Consider the following 26,124-nt stretch of genomic DNA (forward strand, 5'->3'; position numbering starts at 1 on the left):
GGCAGAAGACCTGTGAATAGTGGCTTCCACTCGCCTTATACTTTATACCCAACACCCTTGGGGTGCTCGCGCGAGGGTAGTAACCTCAGCACACCATGCTAGCTTTTTTCTCTGGCATATTTAGAATCTATTAATACTTAGAAAAGTGAGCTACAGAAACTTTTCACCGGCGAACACAGGTCGAACCCAGAAATAGACAAAAAACTTGAAAGAGGGACTTTTTGGGTTGGCTGGAATGTATTATCCTGATTCCCTTTATTTCTTATGGGGATACTTGTTTCATATTTCGAACAAATTGCATTTCGACCAGCCTTCTGGAATGGATTAAGTTCGAAGTCTGAGGTACTACTGTACAGGCGGCCCTCGGTTAGCGGCAGGGGTTCCGTTCCTGGCCACCGACGCCAAGCGATTTTCGACGTTGAGCGATTTTAAAGCCTACGGCCGCCGCACAACATCTTTCGAAACTCTAGAGCAGTCAAAGGCGCCGTAATCCCACAACAGCGCAATAAGTAATATTATATTTATGCAGTATAGTACTATAGAATTTACTGTACAGGACATGTGGGTGTCTAGAGTATGTAAAGATATTATATAGTTTATACAGTGTACAGGTAGCTGTAGTGTTCAGGTTATGATCATTAGTCTTACGATAGTCCGATTTTATGAGAGATCAAATTACAATGGCCTAACTTTATCCATCTTCTAGTTACATAAGTTCAATAACAGCAAAAGAGAATGATGAAACTGTGGTTTTAACGTTATACTCGTTGCGTGAACGTGTACAGCCATGAACAACCGAACGAGAAACGACTTTTTTTTTCTAAGTACAACCGAACTGGATAACATCTGTTTGGCTTGTATTTCGATCATCGTACTACAGTGCAACATTGCCGTATTTGTTATAAATGGCGTTATGTATAGAATAGAACTGAGATATCTTAATGTAATAACTTTATTCGCTATAGATCAGAGATCAATATAGATTAAAGATCAACCGGGAAATATACCGTTAAAGTTATAACTGAAGCTGAGAAAACCGTTCAAGCTGCTAATGACTATTATCGTACATCGGCAACAAGGATAAAACTGCAGTAAACGTCTGCCATCACACACAACTGTAGATAAAATTGGGATAAAATCATTTTAATCAAAACTACTGTGCTTGAAAGAACACATTTTACTGTTGGTTTCACGCCGATATAAGATAAATAACGTAAAGTTCGTATTACGATGATATAAAGGATTATTGCAAACGGAATCACGTAATTTTTTACGTAATAAACATGCCGCCAACGTAATCTGTTGACGAAAAAAATAGTAGTTCACATTCACAACGAGACATATTCAATAAATATTTCCACCTAAAAACACGCTGTATAAGGAAAAATAACTTTGTCTCATATAAGTCAAGTATATAGATATTCGTTTATGCTAACTAGAATCAAGAGCATTCGCTCAGAATTGCGTTATGGTGAAACAAACGCGTATTCATCAGCTGATTTCAAACCACAACATTGGCCGCTCCGCGGAATACGGGCTTAAGTTTGCCGTAGTATTTTAAAATACAATAATATGAGAATACATACAATATTCTTGGATACAGTGAAATAATGTATAACTTTTTAAAGAATTTATGGAAAAGATGCATAATTAATAAAATAACACAATGCATTTTTCGGAACTGGCGGACAAGAACGAACATGAAAAACCATCCCCTGACAACGTAGAGCGTAGTTACAAAGGCTGCCTTAATTTGTATCTTATTTCTGTACAAAAATGAAAATACCTTTACGTAATATATTTTCATACACATTTTAAACATAAAAGCATAAACATTTGAATAATTGACACATCGATCGCTAAATTTGCACTCTTTTTATCTCGATATTTTCGGAAGAGCGGCAGACGGCGGCATACAAGAACGAACGAACTTGAAAAAAAAACAACGTAGTTGATAACTTGAAGGGGAGTTTCAAAAGCTGCCTGTTTATCATATTTCTGCACAGAAATAAAAATACCCTATTCGTAATACATTTTCATACACATTTTAATCATAAAAGCATAAACATTTATAAAATCGACACATCGATCGCTAATTTGCACTTCTTTTTGTTAAATCGATATTTTCGGAAGAGCGGCAGGCGGCGGCTTACAAGAAAGAACATGAAAAAATATTGTATTTGATAACGTGAAGGGCAGTTTCAAAAGCTGCCTTTTTATCATATTTCTGTACAGAAATAAAAATGCCTTTCACGTAATACATTTTCATACACATTTTAAACAAAGGCATGAACATTTATGAATCGACACATCCATAGCTAAATTTGCACTTATGTAACTCGATATTTTCGGAAGAGCGGCAGACGGCGGCATACAAGAACGAACTTGAAAAAAAACAACGTAGTTGATAACTTGAAGGGGAGTTTCAAAAGCTGCCTGTTTATTATATTTCTGCACAGAAATAAAAATACCCTATTCGTAATACAATTTCATACACATTTTAAATATAAAAGCATAAACATTTATAAAATCGACACATCGAAAGCTAATTTGCACTTTTTTTAAATCGATATTTTCGGAAGAGCGGCAGGCGGCGGCTTACAAGAAAGAACATGAAAAAATATCGTATTTGATAACGTGAAGGGCAGTTTCAAAAGCTGCCTTTGTATCATATTTCTGTACAGAAATAAAAATGCCTTTCACGTAATACATTTTCATACACATTTTAAACAAAAGCATGAACATTTATGAATCGACACATCCATAGCTAAATTAGCACTTATGTAACTCGATATTTTCGGCATAGAACAGTGTCAGAGGCATATATTTTACCCTAATACATACGTAATAACTCTCCATAAAATTTGTTAATATAATTTGCATAACCTTTATGGTCTGAACGGCATTTCTACAAATGTATGGACTCGTTAGACAACGGCGCTAGCGGCGCTGTTAACTGAAATTTGTGCCGTAAAGATACCTTTAAAATGCCTTATTTTTTTAATGAATATTTTTGACGACCGCCGTAAAACCGATTCGCCGTTGAGTGATTGCGCCGTTAACCGCGGGCCGCCTGTATTTGAAAATTAGTACATAATTTTTTACCATAAAAATGTATTTAGTCATGAAATTACCAATTTTACATGAATAATATATTGATATTACACCGAGATAGGCACCAACACGCTCTTGGGTAGCTGGGGGAGGGGGGGGGGTCTAAACTTAAACCACCTTTCTTTAAAAAACCTGTGCTTAACCCCAGAGTACGTCAAGAGCGTGTTAGGCCTCTCTACGAACCAATTCTACTCAAATATTAGATAAACACATAATATAAGATACGTTTGATGATTATTAATAATTTTTTTTTTCTTTTTTTTTCTATATTATATTTAAAAGGAAATTAATGCGTTCTGATAATGCTCCTGAAATAGCTGACACGCCGACGGCCCCCAATGCATTTCTAAGGGGCTGAAGGCCGAATTTGGGGAAGCCCTGCCAAACTGTCCCTAAGGTTTACAAAACAAAACCAAATTGGGAACTACTCAACTTAGAAGAAGAAGGAAGTTCTGCAGATGCCATCACTAAAATTGCCGAAATTACGGGAATCACAAGAAAAGCGTGTACTGGTTCTGAAGTCTAAGTATAGGAATGCAGATGGTGCGCGGATCGGGTAGTAGTAGCAGGAGCAAGGGGGAGGAGAGGCCTTTGCAATGGCTCTTCCCAGGAGAGGGATTATGGAAAGGAATCCTCTAATTGGCAGAAGACCTGTGAATAGTGGCTTCCACTCGCCTTATACTTTATACCCAACACCCTTGGGGTGCTCGCGCAAGGGTAGTAACCTCAGCACACCATGCTAGCTTTTTTCTCTGGCATATTTAGAATCTATTTATACTTAGAAAAGTGAGCTACAGAAACTTTTCACCGGCGAACATAGGTCGAACCCAGAAATAGACAAAAAACTTAAAAGAGGGACTTTTTGGGTTGGCTGGAATGTATTATCCTGATTCCCTTTATTTCTTATGGGGATACTTGTTTCATATTTCGAACAAATTGCATTTCGACCAGCCTTCTGGAATGGATTAAGTTCGAAGTCTGAGGTACTACTGTATTTGAAAATTAGTACATAATTTTTTACCATAAAAATGTATTTAGTCATGAAATTACAATAATAAGTGAATATTTTTCTACAACAAAATTCACAAATTACCAAATTTTTCATGAATGACTCAATCATAAGTCCCACAGAAAAATCTGCAAATAGGTGGAGTAGCGAATCCTGAACTGTGATTAAGCAAGGATCGACTGTATTGTGACTTAGATCCATCTGTGTATATTGCATAATGTGGACCCTTTCAACTTATATGTTCTACTATGTGTTGCCTATGGTGTTCTGGGACAGAGTAACTTTTTTATATATATTTTAAGTGTGTACACATTCTAGTTTTATTCATAGTCCAAGGAGGAGGTAATTTTACTATTGACGGTAACTGTATATTTATATTCAGAGACTAACAATCTTCTAGCTCTAACTAGGAAAGGTGGTGGGTGACTGTTAATAAATACATATACATCTCTTAATTCAAATAATTTTTTGGCTGGTGATTGTTTGAATTTTTAGTGCACTTTACATTGTGATTAATTCTATATGGAGAGTGGGGCAGTTTACCACATTCACCTTGTAAAGATTAGGTTGGTGATAATCTAAAGGTTCCTGAACACATTCTAAGGCCTTAATTGTGAACTGGGTCAGACATTTTCAGTGTTGCCTCTGATGCTGAGCCATATATTCCACTTCCATAATCAATGACAGACAGCACTGTTGCTTTATGCAGTACAGTAATAGTATGTCAATTGGCTTCCTTAATAGTGCTGGATAGTTTTTTAATTAGATTTAAAGCTCTTTTACATTTTGATTTCACATATGTTATATGAGATTTCCAATTTAGGTGAGTATCAAATACAGGCAGTCCCCAGTGTTGGCGGACTCGGTTAATGGCGATCCAGTTTTATGGCGCTTGGCTAGCCCCCTAAAATCAGTGCTTTATGGCGCCATAATGCCCTGAGTTTTGGTTAGAGGCGCCATACGGCACTGATAATAGAGTTACGGCACCATAACCTACCTATCAGAGGCACAATTAACCAGTCATCAGCGCCATTAACTGGTTATAGGCGCCATAAATCACCGAGGTTCAGTTAATGGCGGTTTTTGCTTATCAGCACCCTGGCGAGAACGGAACCCCCGCCAATAACCGGAGACTGCCGTTAAAACAAAACCGATAGACTTGAAATTCAGGAGACATCAACAGCAGACAGCAGGAATGAATTTGCTCCTCCCTTAAACATTTGAAGATCAGAAGATTCCACAATTGTTTGTTTGTTTGTTTGTATGGTGCTTTTACGTTGCATGGAACCAGTGGTTATTCAGCAATGGGACCAATGGCTTTACATGACTTCCGAACCATGTCGAGAGTGTGAACTTCTATCACCAGAAATACACATCTCTCACTCCACAATGGAATGGCTGAGAATCGAACCCGCAACCACCAAGGTGGGACACTAATACCATACCAATCATACCACTGAGTGCTTGGATTACACATGCCCTAGGTAAACTTTTCCACATTTTAGTTGTAACCAAGATAATATTCCTAGAGAACTGGGTAAAATTAAACCTGAGAGCATAAGAATTCTCAATTCTCCAAAGCATTCAAAACACTAATGCCTTAAAGACAAAAAAATCAAGCATTTATTACAAAATGGCTGAAACTGGCCACCAGTCAAGGAAGCAGGAGTCATTTGATTATTTAACTCCTAAAATCACTGGTCAAATTAATTAAATACAGACTGTAAGCTATAACTAAAAACACTGTTCAACTTTTCTGGTATTTTTCTGGAGAGCTTGATAAAATACATTACTAGTAATGTATAATACTTAGTGATAAATTCAGAGAGCATGCTGTATATATCATAAAATTTCCTTTTTATATCACTTTAAAAAATCAACTTCTTATCAATTCATTTAGTATTAATATAAGAGTCCACTCCTTTGATAACCCTCTCACTTCCCAGTTGACAATGCTATTGATATGGTGCAGTAGTAAACATAACATAATGAGCATAAACTCAACTAATTTGCATACTTTGAACTGTATATAATAAAACTATTAGTTTGTGGTACACAATCTTTTGGATCTCATTCAATTACGTACATCACAACCTATAAGGTAAGGGCAAGCAAAATTAATTTAAGCAATAAGCTGCCACATTAGCAATAGTCCCTTTGCTAAACCAAATTCTCAAACCCTATTAAATTTATATTTCATTATGTTTTAGGACCATCACATTTAACTGTAGATAATACATTTTATATTTGGTTCTCTGCAAGTTACATACTGACCTGTAGTGGAGGAATGCCACTGTCTGTACCATAGTATGTACAGCGATCTAATGGAGTCAGCATGTGTAGTCCAAGCAGTCGTTCCGTCAAGGAAGCACTCAGAAAGACTAATCCTGATATGACTGGAGCATAATTAGTTGGAAAAGTTTCCTCTGAAAAATAAAACAAATTCCTCATAATTAGCTCTAGGATGTAAAATTTCAAAAGACTGCTGGTTAAAGTAATTCATATCTTCGTGGCCAACAGACCTGAATGCTATCCATCAAGATTTTTAGTATATGACCACAAACTTCAAGGCCTAGGTGCACTAAATTACCTTTGTCATAAGCACCCAGCTTGTCATTTTCACAGGTTTTAAATCTAATGGAGAATCTGAAAATATAGCCTTTTTTTTTGCCCTAAACAAGTAATTCTTTCAAATACATATAATTTTGTATTTTTCCTTTCATACAAATCTGAAGTTCTTTACACTGGGATTTTACTTGTGAAAGCAAGCTGGAAAGACCAATTAAACTTTATTGACAAGGTAGTTCACTACCAACGGGCAAGAGAAAGTCCCACCCACCTGTCAGTCTGCGCTCCACTTTGCCTTCCAGCCCAGGTACCAGAGAAAGGGGTGGCTAGGGTGGGTCATTAAAAGTCTGTATATTATGAAAAATACAAATTACTTTTAAATTTGCTATTGGTTCCTACGTAAATACAAACCTTTGATCTTTACATAGAAGCTTACCCACTGGTGGGAGGAATTTAGGTACTATCTAAACCGACTGGTAGGTTAGTCCAACCTGGGATGTTACCTTCCTGGCCCACAGAAGCAGAGGAATGGATCCAGTGCCTCTAGCATGCCAAACATTTGTGACATTATGGTAGTTACATTTGACGTCTTCGAGGGTTGTGAGAGAGAGAGAGAGAGAGAGGGTTTGATTCGAGAGAGAGAGAGGAGAAGGAGACGAGAGAGAGAGAGAGAGAGAGATGAAGGAGAGAAAGAAGGACGAGAGAGAGACGAGAGAGAGAGAGAGCGTCGCTGGGTTGTTTGTAGTTGTCGGGAATAATTGAGTTTAAATGTTTTCATATGTTTAATGTTGTGTTTCATGTTGCTGTATGATAGTATGTAAGTGTATGTGTTTTTCTGAAGAGTGTGAGTGAGCGAGCTTAAGAGAGAGAGAAAGAACATAATTGGTGGATGGGTCGTTGGGAGGTGGTTGGGCTCGTGCATGGATTCGGTTGCCGGGGCAGGTGGTAGGCAGTCTATGATCGGAGTCTGTGATGGACAATTGATTTTCCCGGATAGTGGTCTTGGCAGTGGATGGTCAGTTATATTGTGTGTTTTCTGAAGTTGTTTTGATTTGCTGGTGAGATTGTATGTTAGCAGTTTGTTGTGCCTATATTGCTGAAGTTTATTGTGCTTGTGCATTGGAAGATTGTTGAGCTTGTGAGTTCCTGTGTTGTTGTATGTGAGCTGTTGTAGTTTTGAGTTGTTGAGTGTTGTTGTTGGTGAGTTGTCGTGGTTTTGTGATGTAGTTTGTAAGTGGTTGTGTATGGACTTGTAGTGTTGTTGTTTTGATGTTGTTGTATTCGTCTGCACAGTGATTTGTTGTGTTGTTGAGTTGTTGTGTGGTTGTAGTACTTGTTGGGTTGTTCTGTGCTGTGATTTCTGGCGGTTGTTGCGTCTCGGCGGCTGTACCGACTGGGCAACACAGATTCTCACCTTGAAGACAGTCATAACTGATGAGTAAGAGTGTGTGAAATTTGTGTCAGTAATTATCATTCAAGCAACTGTTCTGTCAATAAATGTAATGTAAAGTGGAAAGTGTGGCCGAGGGTCTTATTGAGTGCCGGTATGATTCACGTAGCTGTGGGAACCTTTGCTTGCTCACTTGTTAGCTTTGATACTGCCACAATAATTGCAGCTGCTAGAGTTCATGGCATTAAGTAATGAGTTTGCGACATCACCTCATAACAACAGAAAAAACACCTGTGACAGAGACAATAAAAAGACTATAAAAACAAATTGGTTTGTTTACCTGTCTGTTCCACTCTGCCCTTGCCAAAAGAGTCAGAGGATCTGCATCCATTCAAATTCAAATAATGAGAAAATTAAGAAATTGTGCTCAGTCAAGTACCTTACTTGCATTCCATGTCTGTACAGCACGTACCCACCTAGGATCCTGACTCTCTGTCTTACGTGAGAGAACGGGAGACACCAGTCACTCATACACTCTTTTGGTAACCAAAAACCTTAGATGAGATGCAACCTGTTGTAGTAGGCTAAATGTGTTTGATTTTTTCTTTTTATTTGTTTTAAATATTTGTTTGCTTGTGTGTGTTTCTTGAGGTTAGTTATTTTATAATTCATGTTTGTGTTTTTCTTTTTTTACTTACAGCTGATGAGTTGTCAGGGTAGAGTGACTTGCTCCCTTTCAACCTCACCTGATAGAAAGAAATCCCATAAGACAGAAGAGTAGCTAAAAATAGAGGAAGGGATACAGCCCCTACTAGGGAACATAGGTAGAGAACATGAAGCTGCTAGATTCCAGAAAAGAACCAAAAACACTTGGTCAGGCCGCTCTTCTTCCTGTTCCTCCATTACAGTAGTTATCTACTGACAGAAACTGTGATAAAAAGTCTGTGTTGGAGTTTTTGTTGGCCTACCTTGTGGCTGTAGTGTTTGCTGAAAGAATAAAAGGTGCAGATGTTGATACAATGATCTCGACACACTACCCGCAAATAATTTGACAGAAGTTTGAAAGAAACAAAATACTAGGATAAAGGATATTGACAACTTCATATGTACTGATTAATGATGAGCAAGCAGACGTTCAATCTGAAGAAGTCTCAAACACCATAGTTCATGGAAAACTTGAGTATCGGAGGGGATTCTTTTGTTAGTATTACGATGGGAGGATTGTAATTAAGAGTTAAGAAGTTAGATTAGGGTTCTTTAATTAGGTTAAGGTTCTTTTGATAGTTGGGGAAAAGAAATCTAGGATAAGTTTTGAGGAACTAAAGTATATCAAGTTCGGCTGCAATAGGTATAGGTGGATATGTTTATCAAATTAAGGCTTTTGTTATGGTCATTGTAATTTTAAGGAAATAAATTAAGCTTGGGAAAATCAGAGTTACATTTAACAACCTCCAAAGCTTTTCCCATCATACTGCCCCAATTGTGTCCATATCAAAAACCCCTACACTGTCCCATTAGAGAAGTTGGGCAAACTACACAACTTGCCGTGAAGCCACGACAGGAACTAAGGAAAAAGTGTCCAAGGGTTTGAGGGCATTGTCCCATAGGTAAAAGGAAGTGAATGAAGCCTGATGTGACCACACACCTCCAACCCCTCCCCCCCAACATAAGACCAACAGATTCTTTCAGAATGCCAGTGTTGGGGCGATGCTCCTGATCTCATGAGCTCTCATACAACCATACCTTTTATCCAGAAAGAGATCATGTCCTTGGACACCTCTTTTTTGGTCTTGCTGGTACTAAGGAAGAGGTGTTGACACGTGGGCCTGAGATGTCAAGTTCTCTTAAGATAACACTGCAGCACCCTAACAGGACACAGTTGCATCTCATCCATACCACTATCTACAAAATCCTCTATGGATGGGATCAAAAAGGATTCAAACCTAACATCAGAGACTGATGGATTCTGCATCTGCACTATGAAATCCAGGGCAAATTTGAGGGAGGCACATCCCTGTCCCCTCTAGTGCTTAACATCCTAGGACAGGTCATGAAGTTCACCTACTATATTCACTGAGTCTTTAGGATCAGAGCCCTGTCTGACAGCTCTCTCAAGGGGTTGTATGGGCAGTGAATCAAGACTCTTAAGGTTGATTTATTGATTTACAGCTATTTAAGCTGGTGACAAAACACCTACCTTATTAACGCCGTAATAAAATTAAATAAGAAATTAAAAGGATCATTATTCAAATAAGTTTAATGGGAGATTTATATAAAAAAATATCTAAAATATATACAGTCAACCCACAGTATTCACAGGATTAGGGCCCACGACAACCTGCAATAAGCTGAAATTGGCAATAAGTCAGTATACCCGTCTCAAAATGCTTATACTAACTGCCTATTTTAATAGTTCACCCCTCTAACAATGCTTATAAATGCTTATTTAATAGTTAAAACACCAAATCTATACTTTAAACTAAAATGGTTATAACTGCCTATTTTAATAGTTTAAACAAGAAATATACCTTAAACTATCATCCTTCACCAAATATACCTTAAAAAACTACTTCTGTCACTAAATTTGAATAAGCAATGAACATTTTGAACTGAAGAGCAAGGTCAACAGAGATCATGATTTGCTGGACAGAAAACTGGGTACATAAGGTGTCGTGAGGAGCTTTAGTGCATGGAGGTTGTCAGCTATACCTTATTTCAAGATTACTTACTTAACTGTTCATATGGTGTCCTGTATTGAATTTTTTCGACGGTATCTGTATGTGAAAACACTACACCATGATGTTGCGCATGTTCTACATGTGAACTGACACTGCAGATTAATGCCCCATTTAGACCAGATGTTTTTGGTGACTTAAGAGTTGGAGAGTAGGTGAGATGGGAGTCAACTGACACTACCCAGACCCCACAATCACTTTGGGCTGCCACCTGAAAAAATAAAATAAGAAACATGTATTCAGTAACAAAAGGAAATAGCACAGTTTTTCTTATAAAATACTACCAGCCAGCTACATGGACTGGAGCTTTGAACCCAATATGAGAACACAAAGAAATAAAAATACAGTATTCTAAAATTTACAGGCAGTCCCCGGGTTACATCAGGTTCAGGTTAAGCCTGATAGATTCTGTTTTCATTAATGATAAAGTTTAAATTCTATTCATTGAGTAGTATGCTTTTAGCCAAAAAAGAGGATAAACGTGGATCAAGTGTTTTCTATGAAACAGTTATAGAAAAAGTTTAAAAGTAAAGGGTTAAAGTTGTGTATCTGTGTGTGGTATATATGTTCCCTGGTTAAGTTTATGTGGAAGGGGTTGATTATGTAAGATATAGAGGGTAAGTTATTGAGAATAATAATGATATTGTTATTGTACAATAAAGTTTCATACATACTTACCTGGCAGATATATAGGATTAAATGGCCCACCCAGCCTCCCCTCAGGAGACAGGTGGAAGAGAAAATCTGGTTCTAGAACGGTAATGGTTCCTATTCCTGCCACCCAGCGGCAGGCCGGTAGATCACCTGACCTACTTGTAGCGTGTGCCGCGAAATTCGAATTTCTGTCGGGGACGACGGAGTCTATAGCTAAGTATATATCTGCCAGGTAAGTATGTATGAAACTTTATTGTACAATAACAATATCATTTTCATACATTCAACTTCCCTGTCAGATATATGCTTAGCTGATTGGCACCTTTGGCGGAGGGTAAGAGACAGCTAATTACTGATTAGACAGGTAAACAACATACGTTGTAGGTAATAAAAAATAAAAATACCCTGGTTCCTACCTGTTTTGGCGTAAGATTTCATAGCTACTGCTTAGAAGTCTGCTTCGCCTCAAGAGCCTCAGTGAGGGTGTGACCTATGGCTAAGAGCTCTTGTGAGGACTGTCGATGGGGTCTTATCCACTTACTCAACATGACAATACACCTATGCCTAATGGCATAACAAAGGAGTACAACACTGATCCCGATCACCCGATCCTAACCGTGGATTAGTACTAAGATTGAAAGGAGTTATCCCCAACCACCTTTCAAACAACCTTAAAATTCAACACCAAACTATTTTGAAATTAAAATTATACAAAAATTAAAGAAAAAAAAAATTAAGGATCAGTCTTATCTCCTTCACCCAGCACTGTATCCGCTGATACATATGGACCCAGAGAGAAGCATTTCTCGTATGTTACCCTTACATCTTTTAAATAATGGGAGGCAAACACTGAGTTGCACCTCCAGTACGTAGCTGCTAAGATGTTTTTCATCGACATGTTCTTGTTGAACGATATCCATGTAGCAACTGCACGTACCTTGTGCGCTTTCACTCTCAATGCTGCAAAGGATTCACTTTTGCATTTCATGTGTGCCTCAGTTATCACATTTCTGACAAAAAAGGCTAAGGCATTTTTGGACATTGGTCTCTTCGGGTCCTTAACCGCACACCAGAGACTCTGATTGCAACCTTGCAGCTGTTTCTTCTTCTGCAAGTAAAATTTTAAGGATCTCACAGGACATAATGATCTCTCAAGTTCCTTTCCCACAAGTTGAGAAAGCCCTTTAACTTCAAAACTCCTGGGCCAAGGTCTTGAAGGATTTTCATTCTTTGCTAAAAACAAAGGCCGGAAAGATACCACTGCAGAGTCTCCCCTAAAGCCCACTCTCAAGTCTAGAGCCTGCAATTCGCTGACTCTTTTGGCAGTAGCGAGAGCCATTAGAAAAATACACTTCCTCGTAATGTCTCTGAAGGATGCTTGATTAGGAGGCTCGAACTTCTCTGATGTGAGGTATTTATGAACCACGTCTAGGTTCCAGCTAGGGGTAAGTGAAGTCCTCGATTTTGAAGTTTCAAATGATCGAATCAAATCATGAAGGTCTTTGTTATCCTCTATGTTCAGGCCCCTGTTCCTGAACACAGCGGATAACATGCTCCTATACCCCTTTATTGTAGATACTGCTAATTAAGATTCTTCTCTCGAATATAACAGGAAATCGGCAATTTCGGTCACAGAGGTATCGGAGGAGGACAGCTTCGCCTTGCACCATCTACGGAAGACTTCCCACTTCGATTGGTAGATCCGCATGGTACAGGATCTTCGTGCTCTCGCAATTGCTTTTGCAGCTTTGCGAGAAAAGCCTCTCGCTCTGACCAATCTTTCGATAGTCGAAAGGCAGTCAGGGCGAGAGCGTGGATGTTTTTGTGATACCTCTCGAAGTGGGGTTGTCTGAGCAGATCTGTCCTTTCGGGAAGAGATCTGGGGAAGTCCACCGTCCATTCCAGTACCTCTGTGAACCATTCTCGAGCGGGCCAAAAGGGAGCGATTAACGTCATCCTCGTTCCTTGCGGGGACACGAACTTCCTTATCACTTCCCCCAGTATCTTGAACGGGGGAAAAACGTATGCATCTATGCCCGTCCAATCCATGAGCAGGGCATCGACTGCTAGGGCTCTGGGATCCTCCCCTAACGAGCAGAAGTTCTCCATCCTTCTGGAGAGGAACGTTGCAAACAGATCTACTTGAGGTTTCCCCCATAGAGACAACAGTTTCTGGCAGACTTCTGAATGAAGGGTCCATTCTGTTGGAAGGACCTGGTTCTTCCTGCTCAATCTGTCTGCCCTTATATTCCTTCCTCCTTGAACGAATCTTGTCAAGAGTACTTCTTTCGTTCCTCCGCCCAGATTAATAGAGCCCTTGCCAACTCGTAAAGGGAGAAAGAGTGTGTCCCCCCCTGCTTTCTGATATATGCCAGAGCCGTGGTGTTGTCCGAGTTGACCTGGACCACCACGCCTCTGACATCCTCTTCGAAATGCCTCAGAGCCAAATGAATGGCTATAAGCTCTTTCGCATTTATATGCCAGGGCATCTGTTCTTTGTTTGTTTGTATGGTGTTTTTACGTTACATGGAACCAGTGGTTGCTCCCCATCCTGTTTCCGAGGCGTCGGAGAACAACACTAGGCGAGGGTTTTGCAGAGACAAGGACACTCCCTCGTTCTTTTTCAGAGGTTCTAACCACCATCGCAAGTGGCTCTTGATGCTTTCCTGTAGAGGAAAGGAATCTGCCAGTTCTCCTGTCTTCCTGTTCCACATTCTCCTCAGGTAGAACTGCAGGGGTCTCATGTGCAGCCTCCCTAGAGAAACGAACTGCTCTAGCGACGAAAGGGTGCCCAGAAAACTGAGCCATTCCCTCGCCGAGCTTCGCTCTTTCTCTGGGAAGGCCGAGATTTTTTCCAATCCTCTCGCAATCCTTTCTTGGGATGGAAATGCTCGAAAGCCCCGAGAATCCATCCGAATCCCCAGATAGACAATGTCCTGGCTGGGGATCGTCTGCGACTTCTCGAGGTTCACGAGCAATCCTAGAGATTTGACTAGATCCAGAGTTATTTCCAAGTCCTCCAAACACTGTTGTCTTGACTGCGCTCTTATGAGCCAGTCGTCTAGGTAGAGTGATATTCTCACCCCCTTCAGATGTAGCCATCTTGCTACGTTCCTCATCAATGCCGTAAACACCTGAGGAGCCGTCGAGAGGCCGAAGCACAAAGTCCTGAATTGGTAAATCCTTCCCTGCACCATGAATCGAAGATATTTTCTCGATGAAGGATGCAGGGGGACGTGAAAGTAAGCGTCCTGAAGGTCGAGGGAGACCATCCAATCTCCTGGACGCAGAGCCGCAAGGACCGAGTTGGAAGTCTCCATGGAGAACTTTGTCTTCTCCACGAAGCGGTTCAATGCACTCACGTCCAGCACAGGCCTCCACCCTCCCAAAGCTTTTGGCACTAAGAAAAGGCGATTGTAAAAGCCCCGGGAGTGAGGATCCTGGACTGTCTCGATGGCCTCCTTCTCCAACATTTGCTGTATTAAACCCAACAGGGAATCTCTTTTTGCAGGATCTTTGTACCTCGCTGACAGCTCCCTCGGTGTCGTCGTCAATGGAGGTCTGTCTCTGAAGGGGATGAGATATCCTTTCTTGAGTACTTCCAGAGACCAAGAATCTATTTGCCTCGAGGCCCACGCTTCTGAAAACCTCAGTAGCCTGGCCCCTACTGGTGCTTGGAGGACTGGTATCTCATTTGGAATTCTTTTTCGGCACTCTAATGGAAGAAGACCTTCCTCTTCTTTCCACTCCTCTCTTCCTAGGGGCTCGGCCTGAAGAGCTCCCTCAAAAGGGCTGCTGAGCACTTCTTGGCTCCCTCTTCGTGACCGGAACAGCTGGTCTTGACTTTTTTGCTGATTGGACAAGCAAGTCTTGTGTTGCCTTCTCAGTCAGCGAGTGAGAAATATCCCTCACTAACTGAGAAGGGAACAGCTGTTTAGACAGAGGGGCGCATAAGAGAGACGCCCTCTGGACTGGAGAGACTGCTTTTGTCAAAAATGAGCTAAAGACAGCCCTCTTCTTCAGAATTCCTGCCCCGAAAAGGGATGCCACTTCCGCTGATCCATCTTGCACCGCCTTATCCATACAGGCGAGCACACTATGCAGGACTTCGGGTTCCAAGAAATCAGGGTCTTGAGTCTTCTTGGCCAAAGCCCCAAGGGACCAGTCTAGGAAGTTGAAAACTTCCAAGACATGGAATACTCCCTTGAGGAGATGGTCCATTTCCGACATAGTCCAGTTCGTCTTAGCCGATGGAAGCGCGTGTCTTCTTGCCGAGTCCACCAAGGTCGAGAAGTCTGCGTCTGCCGAAGAGGGAAGAGCAAGTCCCATTGCTTCCCCCGTGTTGTACCAAATCCCTCTCCTTCCCGATAGTCTGGAAGGGGGACAGGTAAAAACAGTCTTCCTCGCCTCCTCCTTGGATTTAAGCCAATTTCCAAAAGCCTGCAAAGCCCTCTTCATTGAGATGGTAGGCTGCATCTTCAAAAAAGAGAAAGACTTTGAAGTCTTCGTACTTGAAAATAAAGACCGAGGAGAAGGAGGGGCAGCAGGACTCAGAGACTCTCCAAATTCTTTCAATAAGAGGGCTGCCAAGGTCTTATAGTCCGAAAGACCTGCCCCCCTATTTGCTTCCGAGTCCAAAACATCTTCCATATCTTGAGCAGTGACATTTGGAGAAGAGTGCGCAACCGGAGAAGGACTCCTCTCTAAGCAAGGTGAGGGGCTCTTAGCAATATCGACTCTAACCTGACAAGGGCTACGGTCGCCTGTGCGACGCACAGTGGTCCAAAATTGCCAAATCGTGGACAAAACTCTAAGGTGAAAACGATCCTAACTTGAAACCCAGTGTCTTGAACATCTATTCAAATTAATAAAATGCAGAATTAAACAAAGAAAAAGTTTATTCTAACGTTACATAAAGTTTTTGTATGTACTATTGAACCTTCTTAAATCACGAAAATGATAACACTAGTCATAAGAAAGGGATTTTTATAGTATTATAAAAAATATTAAAACTATATATATATACAAGTACAATTCATGAAAAAAATAAAAGAAATACAAGAGCACGATATTTCATGAAAAAAAATAAAGAAATACTAGATCACGATATTATTTTGACTATGACAGGAATTAACAAGTATAATTAAAAGAAATAAAAACTAGTGCTTTAGTGTCCCATACTACTTTTACAATCACAGTCAAAATCACAATCATCAGTCATGTTACCAACCATTACTGTCAGTGTCACTGGCAATATCATTATCGCTGTCACTTTCCCGACCACCATTTCCAGATTGTTCGGTAGTGGGATCACTCATGAAAATAGGTGATGCTTCAAGAAGGGTGATAAACGAGTCCTTTTCTTATGTTGTAATCCTCGTGGTCGCAGCTGGTCGCAAGAAATTTTTGCTGATTATGAAAGTTTATGTACTAAATATTGCCCAGATGGCAAATACATTGGGGGATACAGTGGGAATACCTTTCAAAATCTGCAACAACTTTACCTATTAATTTCTATGTGCATTGTCAGTTTCAGAATGTATTGTCACCATGTATGTATTGTAGTTATGTCATTAAAGGTATTCCTACTAACTTGAGGTAAAATGTCTTCACATATTAAAAAATATGAAGCTCATAAATATATACCTCAATATTTTTCCATCAGTTTATGACCCACTTAAACTTGCAACTTCGTCCTCTCTTGTTGCAATAACATCACTTGAATATGAAATACCGAAAAACATAATTAATCCTTCAATCAATGGAAATTGATTTTTGGCCACGAATTCGTGATCCTGGACCACCGTGCGACGTCTTGAGTCCCTGCCAGGAGAAGGCCGATCTTGCCCTTTGCCTTTAGTTACACTAAGACTATCCTGATAAGGACGACGGCCGCCTGTGCGACAACTCCCGTCCCTATCAGGAGAAGGTCTTGAATGTTTAAAACCTCTCACAGAATCAGCCACATCCTGACAAGGGCTACGGCCGCCTGTGCGACGTCTAGAGACCCTGTCAGGCGAAAACTGATCCTGCGAGAAGTCCCAAAGAGGAGCCTCTCGGTCCGCTTCTAGCTCCATGTCCGATGAAGATTGAGATCTTGGTTCATGGCGCCTGGCACCTGGCTGGCGCCTGGCGCCTGGAAGGCGTATCAATCCTGGACAGTCTATCATGGCTGGTAGGCGCCCCGAATGCGCTTCAGGCGCCAGGCGCCAAGCGCCTGGAATGCGCCTCAGGCGCCAGGCGCCCGGAAGGAGCCTCAGGCGCCAGGCGCCTGGCAGGAGTCTCAGGCGCTTTGCGCCTAGTAGGAGTTTCAGGCGCCTCCTGCGCCTTTCTGTATTTATGTATATTTATAGAATCCTCCCGCCTCGTAGGCGTTTTGCGCCTGGCAGGCGCCTCGTCCGAGCTGTCAGAGACTTCCACCGGACTGATCTCTTAACGGGAAGGAATCGATCCTTTCTCCTGGAAGGATCCTTCTTCAAAACTCCCACCAACGAAGATATCTGCTGCTGCATTTCCCTCAGGATCTTAGTAGCTGCGTCTTCTTTCTCCACATCTGATCTCGGGGAAGGAGGATTTGATGAAAATATCTCCTTTCTCTTCTTTTCCGGAGGATATTCTTCCGGGAACTCTTCCGGGCTGGAGTCCAAAGCTGGCGACTTCCAAGATCTTTTAGAAGGTCTCGACAGCTTGTCCGAACTCCATCCTTTCTTTGAAGAAGAATCGGATGAAGAAAAACACTGTTTTAGGATGCCCTTCCAACGGCTATCCTTGGCAGTCTGGGACGCAACTACAGAATCTGCCAAGGGGACTCCTGACCGGTGGGGATTCTCTGAAACCTCCCTGCGGCATTCGACATTCCTTCTCCTCTGGGCTTGGGAGCTTGGAAGAGGTCTAGACCTGGGAGCGAGACAGAGCCGATCAGACGCACCCTCCACTTCACTGGGAACACTTTCACTTTGCTTACCTTCTAAATCCTTTAACTTGCGTTCCATCTTCAAAAGGGAAGCTTTCAGATTTGCAATTTCCGATGTTGAACTTGCAGAATCGGATAATTGCGAAGGTAAAGCTGTATGGGAGAAAGCAATTACATTAGAGATAGGCACCAGACTACTAACTGGGTCGTTAGAGACCGACCTACTCAAACTCTTGGAAGAGGCTTTTCTAGCCCTATCCCTTTCCAATTTTCTTAAATATGAGTTAAGAATCTTCCATTCCTCATTTAAATTCTTACATTCATCACATGTATTCAATTGTGAGCATTCATTCCCTCTACATCTCTTACAAGTAGTGTGAGGGTCTACCGAAGCTTTCGGTAGTCTCACATTACAACTTTCATCCACACACACTCTGAACGAAAAACTAGAGTCACACATTCTGAGAAAAATCCAAATCCAAATTCAAAAAACAGTCCACAAAAGCGTATGCCAGGCCAGAGATCCAATATGTCACCAAAATATCAGTCTAGAAGATCAACGGCGATGAAACACGAAAGTCAAAGTCAGGAGGAACTAGCAACGATGTTACTAGCACCGGCGACAGAGAAAATCTGGTTCTAGAACGGTAATGGTTCCTATTCCTGCCACCCAGCGGCAGGCCGGTAGATCACCTGACCTACCTGTAGCGTGTGCCGCGAAATTCGAATTTCTGTCGGGGACGACGGAGTCTATAGCTAAGTATATATCTGCCAGTTAAGTATGTACAAAACTTTATTGTATCATAACAATATCATTTTATAAATACCACTTACCAAGTAATTACATAGTTGGAGCCGACCCTCCTTCCCTCACATGAACATAAGGGTATAAACAAATTGAAGCTCTTTTGCTAGTTGTTCCTCTCTTTCCCAGAAAGTGGGTGGAGTTAGTCACCTACGCAAATTAAAAAGTTTTAGCTGCTGATGAGTGAAACTAAAAGCAATGTAATTGCTTGGCAAGTACATATAAAACTTTATTTTATCATAAAAATTTAATTTTTAATTGCACAGTTGGAAGTGTGGAGTAGATGTATTTAGTGTGCCTTTTTGCATATTTTTAATGATTTCGTTTTCATTCATCACTTAGTCCCAGTGCTTGGACTGTGGTCCAGACCTGGTACTTCATTTCATTTTAATCCTTTGGGCCAGCCCTGTGGAGACACAAAATGCCCTTCTTTCAGCTTTATTTTTACATCAAACCTGTCACTTGTTTTTTCAAATGGAAACATTCTTCACTTTCATTATAAAAGTATTTTTTTCATACATTCAACTTCCCTGTCAGATATATACTTAGCTATAGACTCCGTCGTCCCCGACAGAAATTCGAATTTCGCGGCACACGCTACAGGTAGGTCAGGTGATCTACCGCCCTGCCGCTGGGTGGCTGGAATAGGAACCATTCCCGTTTACTAATCAGATTTTCTCTTCCGCCTGTCTCCTGAGGGGAGGCTGGGTGGGCCATTAATCGTATATATCTGCCAGGTAAGTATGTACAAAACTTTATTGTATCATAACAATATCATTTTTGTACATTCAACTTCCCTGTCAGATATATATTTAGCTGATTGGCACCCTTGGTGATGGGTAAGAGACAGCTATTTACTGAATAGACAGGTAAACAACATGTTATTGTTAGTATACAATAAGGTTTTGTACATACTTACCTGGCAGATATATACTTAGCTATACGTCTCTCTGACGTCACGACAGAATTCAAAACTCGCGGCACACGCGACAGGTAGGTCAGGTGATCTACCTTACCCGCCGCTGGGTGGCGGCTGTAAGAACCAATCTCCCTTTCACAGCCAGAATTTTTCTTGGTCAACCAGGTTCCTGAGGGGAGGCTGGGCGGGCCATCAATCGTATTATATCTGCCAGGTAAGTATGTACAAAACCTTATTCGTATACTAACAATAACATTTTTGTACATGAACTTTCCTGTCAGATATATACTTAGCTGATTGACACCCTTGGTGGAGGGAAAGAGACAGCAATATAAATATGGAAAAAAGGGGAAAACAACACTAGTTGTAGGATGTAAATACAACCTTGGTTCTTACCTGTTTAGGCAGAAGACTTCGTAGTTACTGTCTATGAGTCTGCGTTGCCTTAAGAGCTTCAGCGAGGGCGTGACCTACAGCTGACAGACTCTTTGGGTCTATCAAAGGGATTTGGTTATCCGCTTACTTGATAGAATCCGAGCAGGATCTGTCAACGGGGATTCGCCCACTTATATGACAGAACCTAACCACTATCATTGCAAGGAGCTCAAACATAAACCGATCACCTAACCAATCTAATCATTGTTAGACTACGAAATGAAAAAACATGCCTACCCGCATGTTCTTTCAAACAACCAAAAACTTACAACCTAACAAGGGGAAAAAATATATACTACTAAGGATATGTCTCAGCTCCCTGCCCCAGCACCGAATCCGCCGATACGTACGGGCCTAACCCGAAGCACTTTTCATACGTAACTTTGACGTCTCTCAGATAGTGGTTTGCAAAGACTGAGTTGCAACGCCAGAATGTTGCCTTCATAATATTACTCAGGGATATGATATTTTTTGTTAAAAGTCAATGACGTGGCAATAGCTCTTACCTCATGAGCTTTGACCTTAAGGACTTTGAATTGACTTTCAATCACATATCGCATTCGCTTCTTTCACCAGGCTTCTGATAAAGAAAGAAAGCGCATTCTTCGAAAAGAGTCCTCCTTGGATCTCTTACAGAGCACCAAAGGTTGACATCATTGCCCTTAAGTTTTTTCTTTCTCTATAGATAGAATTTCAAACTTCTTACTGGGCAAAGCGACCTCTCTGCTTCCTCGCCTACTAATGCAGACAATCCTTGTACTTCAAAGCTCCTAGGCCAAGGATTTGAGGGGTTCTCGTTCTTGGCTAAGAACGAAGGAAGGAACGAACAGATAGCTGCATCTCCTCTGAATCCCACATTTCCTTCTAGTGCATGGAGTTTCACTAACCCTCTTTTGCGGAAGCCAATGCCATGAGAAAAATTGTCTTCTTCGTGAGGTCTCTAAACGATGCAGACTGAGGCGGTTCGAACTTATTGGACCTCAGGTAACGTAGCACTACATCCAGATTCCAACTCGGAACCCCTGGAGAAACCTTCTTGGATGTTTCAAACGATCTTAATAGATCATGAAGGTCCTTATCTTCTGAAATGTTTAAGTTTCTGTGCCTAAACACTGCAGATAGCATGCTACGATAGCCTTTAATGGTTGATACCGCCAATCCACTTTCTTCCCTAAGGAAAAGTAAGAAGTCTGCTATTTGGGTCACAGAGGTACTGGAAGAGGAAAAGTGATGGTTCCTACACCATCGCCGAAAGACGTCCCACTTCGATTGGTAGACTCTAAGGGTAGAAGGCCTTCTTGCTGCTGCGATAGCCGTTGCAACTTTTGCAGAAAAGCCTCTCGTTCTGACCAAAGTTTTGACAGTCTGAAGCCAGTCAGATCTAGAGCGGGGAGGTTTTTGTGATACCTCTCGAAGTGGGGTTGTCTGAGCAGATCGATCCTCTGTGGTAATGTTCTCGGAAGATCTACTAACCATTCCAGTACCTCTGTGAACAACATACTTGTGCGGGCCAGAACGGGGCTACCAGCGTCATCCTTGCTGCCTCCGATTCTGCAAATTTCTTTAGTCTCTCCCAGTATCTTGAATGGAGGAAAAGCATACATGTCTAGACCCTTCCAATCTAGTAGAAAAGCGTCTATCGACACTGCCCTCGGGTCCGATATCGGAGAGCAGTAGTTGGCTATCCTCGCATTCTTGGCTGTGGCGAAGAGGTCTATATGAGGCTTGCCCCAAAGCTTCCACAGGTCCTGGCAAACATCCTCGTGAAGAGTCCACTCTGCAGGCAGGACTTGATCTTTCCTGCTTAGGAGGTCTGCTCTGACGTTCTTTTCTCCCTGTACGAACCTGGTAAGGAGACAAATCTTCCTTTCCTCTGCCCACAGCAGAAGTTCTTTTGCTGTCTCGTACAGGGAGAAAGAGTGAGTCCCCCCCTGCTTCCTGATGTAAGCCAGGGCCGTGGTGTTGTCCGAGTTGATCTGTACTGCTGAAGCTAGGACGTGGGGCTCGAAAGCTTTCAAAGCTAGCCAAACAGCCATCAGCTCCTTCTTGTTGATGTGCCAGGTCACCTGTCCCTTGTTCCAGGTGCCTGACACTTCTCTTGAGCCGAGCGTCGCTCCCCAACCTGTTTCCGAGGCGTCGGAATACAACACTTCTTGATTTCCCTTGAGATCTCGAAGGCGAACTCTAGGTTTTGCGAACGACACCTCCAGTTTCGATGTAGAAAGAACTGGAGAGGTCTGAGGTGCAACCTTCCTAGAGAAAGGAATTGCTCCAACGAGGAGAGTGTCCCCAACAAACTCATCCACTCCCTCGCTGTGCATACTTCTTTCTCTAGGAAGGCTTTTGACTTTCTCCGACCCTCGGGCTATCCGTTCTGGAGACGGAAAAGCCCGAAAATCCAGAGAAGCCATCCGAATCCCCAGATAGATACGATCTTGACTGGGGATCAACTGAGACTTTTGAAAGTTTCACCAAAAGTCCCAGAGAACTTGCCATGAAAAGGGTCTTTTGTAATAGGTCCTCCAAACATCTTTTCTGCGACTTGGCTCTGATCAGCCAGTCGTCCAAGTAAAGGGACACTCTGACTCCCTCCAAATGTAGCCATCTTGCTACATTTTTCATTAGGCCTGTAAAGACCTGAGGGGCTGTTGAAAGGCCGAAGCACAAAGCCCTGAACTGGAATATCCTTCCTCCCACCATGAACCTGAGGTATTTCCTCGACGAAGGATGGATAGGCACATGGAAGTAAGCGTCCTGAAGATCTAGGGACACCATCCAGTCCCCTGGCCGAAGGGCCGCCAACACTGAGGATGTCGTCTCCATGGCGAACTTCCTCTTTTCTACAAAGAAATTCAGGGCGCTTACATCCAGAACCGGTCTCCATCCTCCTGAGGCTTTTTGGAACTAGAAAAAGGCGGTTGTAAAAGCCCGCTGAGCAAGGGTCGCTCACTAGCTCTATAGCCTCTTTCTCGAACATTTGTTCCACTGCTTGTGTTAAAGCAAGGCTCATGATGGGATCCCTGTACCTGGCCACCAACTCCCTCGGAGTCGTTGTCAACGGTGGTCTTTCCGTAAAAGGAATCAGATATCCTTTCCTTATAATCGAGAGGGACCATTGTCGCTCCTCTCTTTGCCCAGGCTTAGCCGAGAATCTTAGAAGTCTGGCACCTACTGGTGTTTGGAGGACTACTTCCCTACTTCTTAGCTCTGACAGAGCGTGAGAAGGATCTACCTCTCTTGAAAGGTCTATTACCTCTCGAGGTAGAGGCTCTAGAAGGGGCCCCCTCGAAAGGGCTCCTGTCTAGCTGGAGTCTCTTCTTCGTCTTCGTCTGGAAGGAGGTCCTAGGCTTCCGTGCCGACTGCGCGAGCATGTCCTGAGTCGCCTTCGCAGAGATAGATCCTGAGATGTCCTGGATTATCTTCTTCGGAAATAGCAGAGGCGAGAGCTGCGAATACAGGAGAGAGGCTCTTTGGGCAATGCGAAACAGACTTAGTTAGCAAAAGAGCAGAAGACTGATCTCTTCTTAAGGATCCCTGCTCCAAATAGGGAGGCTATTTCGCTCGATCCATCTCTAACTGCTTTGTCAATGCACGTTAGAACACTGTTGAGATCTTCTGGCGAATAGCATCCGGGTTCTGAGTCTTCTTAGCCAAGACCCCAAAGACCAGTCAAGGAAGTTGAAGACTTCCAAGACTCTAAACATTCCTTCAGCAGGTGGTCAAGCTCGTTCATAGCCCAGGTAGTCTTAGCAGACAAAAAGAGCCGAGCGTCGTGCTGCATCTACCAGAGAAGAGAAGTCCGCATCCGCCGATGAAGGAAGACCCAGACCTAGGGGTTCTCCAGACTCGTACCAAAATCCAGTCTGCCCGTAAGCTTGGAAGGAGGGAAAGAAAACACATCTTCTTTCTCTTCCTTAGAAAGCAGCCAATCACCAAAACCTCTCAAAGCCTTCTTCATTGAGATGGTTGGCTTCATCCTCACACAAGAGGAAAACTTTCGTCTTCTTCGAAGTCGAGAATAAAGAGAGAGGAGACGGAGGAGCGACGGGAGTAAGGGAGTCTCCAAACTCTTGAAGAAGGAGATCTGTAAGGATCTTATAGGACGAAACTGACGAGTCCTTCACCAAATCCTCTTCTGAAGGTTCAACTTCATCCACTGAAGAACCCTCCGCTTCTTTACGAGGGCAGTTAGCCTTCTCTAAAGAAATGCGCCTGTCCAGAGAGTGTCTAGTAGCAGACTGGCGCCTATCAGGTGGGAAGCCAAAGTTTCTGGAGAGCTCCTCTCGAATGAGTCCTTCCTACTCTGATGAGTGCGTGCTCTTTGCTCCTTAATCCTACTCCTAGAATTCCGGGCTTCCAAAGGGGAGCGCCTGCTAGGAGAGGAGAGCCTACTATGCTCAAGGCACTTCTCAGGATCCATGCGCCTGTTCAAAGGAGAGCGGCTGCCAGGCGAGCTGCGCCTACCATGAGGCGAAACGCCTACTAGGCTCTTGGAGCCTACATACAGGAGAGCGAAGCCCTGGAGAAGGTCGCCTACTAGGAGACCGGCGTCTACCATGCTCCACAAACTTCGCTCCCGACTTGTGTCTCTCTTCAAAAGGTAGTCTCCCAGAAGAGAACATATCTTTCAGGCTCTACACGCCTGTCCTGAACCGAGCGGCTAAAAGGAGAGCCGCGCCTATCAGGAGAAAAGAAAAAAAAAGCCTATCCTCCGCACCACGCTTGGGAGCGGGAGAGCGTCTACTTGGGGAGTAGCGCCTACTAGGCTCAAGGCGCCTAACAAAAGGCGAGATCCTGTCTCTTGACGAATCCACCATCAAAGAGTAGGCTCTCTTATCCGGAGAATGAAGGATCTTCGGAAATGCGCGAGAAGACGAGGCTGTACGCCTGTTCGTTAGACGAACGCTACTAGGCGCTAGATCCCTTCCTACTGGAGAGATGTAGTCACCAGGAGAAAGCTTCTTGGGCGATTGACGCCTGGTAGACGACAAGCGCTGCCGAGGGAAGAGCGCCTCCTTCCATCCGCTGATAAAGGAGAGAGAACCGACTCTGACTGAGACGGTAACACAGGCGAAGGAATCCTAGACTTCTTGACAGGGAGAGAGACGTCTTTCCGACGCGTTCCTCCTGCCAAGGAGCCCGCCAGCGCCGAAATCTGCGCTTGCAGTCCAGCAAGAATTCGAGCTGGAGATCTTGCAAAATCCCTCCACCGGAGAAGAGGCTCGAAGCCTACTATGAGGCGAGAACTCCTGCTCCCTCCTGGGTTTCTTGATCTCTACTTCCGGCTCTTCTGGAAAAACTTCCGGGCTGGAAGGAAAGGAGCCAGGCGGCCCTTCCAGGCTCTCTTCAGCGGTCGCGAAGAATCCGAGGCGCTCCATCCTCTTCTAGGCGAAGGTGAGGAAGAAGAAGAGAAGCATTGGCGCAATACCTCCTTCTTCGCGCGAACAAGGGCAGCCTGGGTACGAGCATCAGGATCTACCGAGGGGACGCCTGATCGGTGGAGTTCTCCCTACCCTTCCTGCGGCTTTTGACTTTCCTCCTCCACTGGGACTGGGAGTCTGGAAGAGGTCTAGGGCCTGAAG

The 26,124-nt window shown here is 42.8% G+C and overlaps 1 protein-coding gene across 3 annotated transcripts in view; it reads right to left on the reverse strand.

Moving 5' to 3' along the window:
• The window catches only part of LOC135209719 (L-fucose kinase-like), a 262,617-nt gene that overhangs the window by 114,428 nt on the left and 122,065 nt on the right, over positions 1–26,124 (reverse strand). For all 3 annotated transcript variants that reach the window (XM_064242480.1, XM_064242482.1, XM_064242481.1), the window contains 2 exons: positions 10,811–11,027; positions 6,398–6,549 (listed from right to left, as the gene is read on the reverse strand). In XM_064242480.1, coding sequence (XP_064098550.1) covers positions 6,398–6,549; positions 10,811–11,027 — 369 coding nt within the window. The remainder of the gene's footprint in view (positions 1–6,397; positions 6,550–10,810; positions 11,028–26,124) is intronic.

This window comes from Macrobrachium nipponense, chromosome 38 (assembly GCF_015104395.2).
Source record: "Macrobrachium nipponense isolate FS-2020 chromosome 38, ASM1510439v2, whole genome shotgun sequence".
NCBI classification, from domain to species: Eukaryota; Metazoa; Arthropoda; class Malacostraca; order Decapoda; family Palaemonidae; genus Macrobrachium; species Macrobrachium nipponense.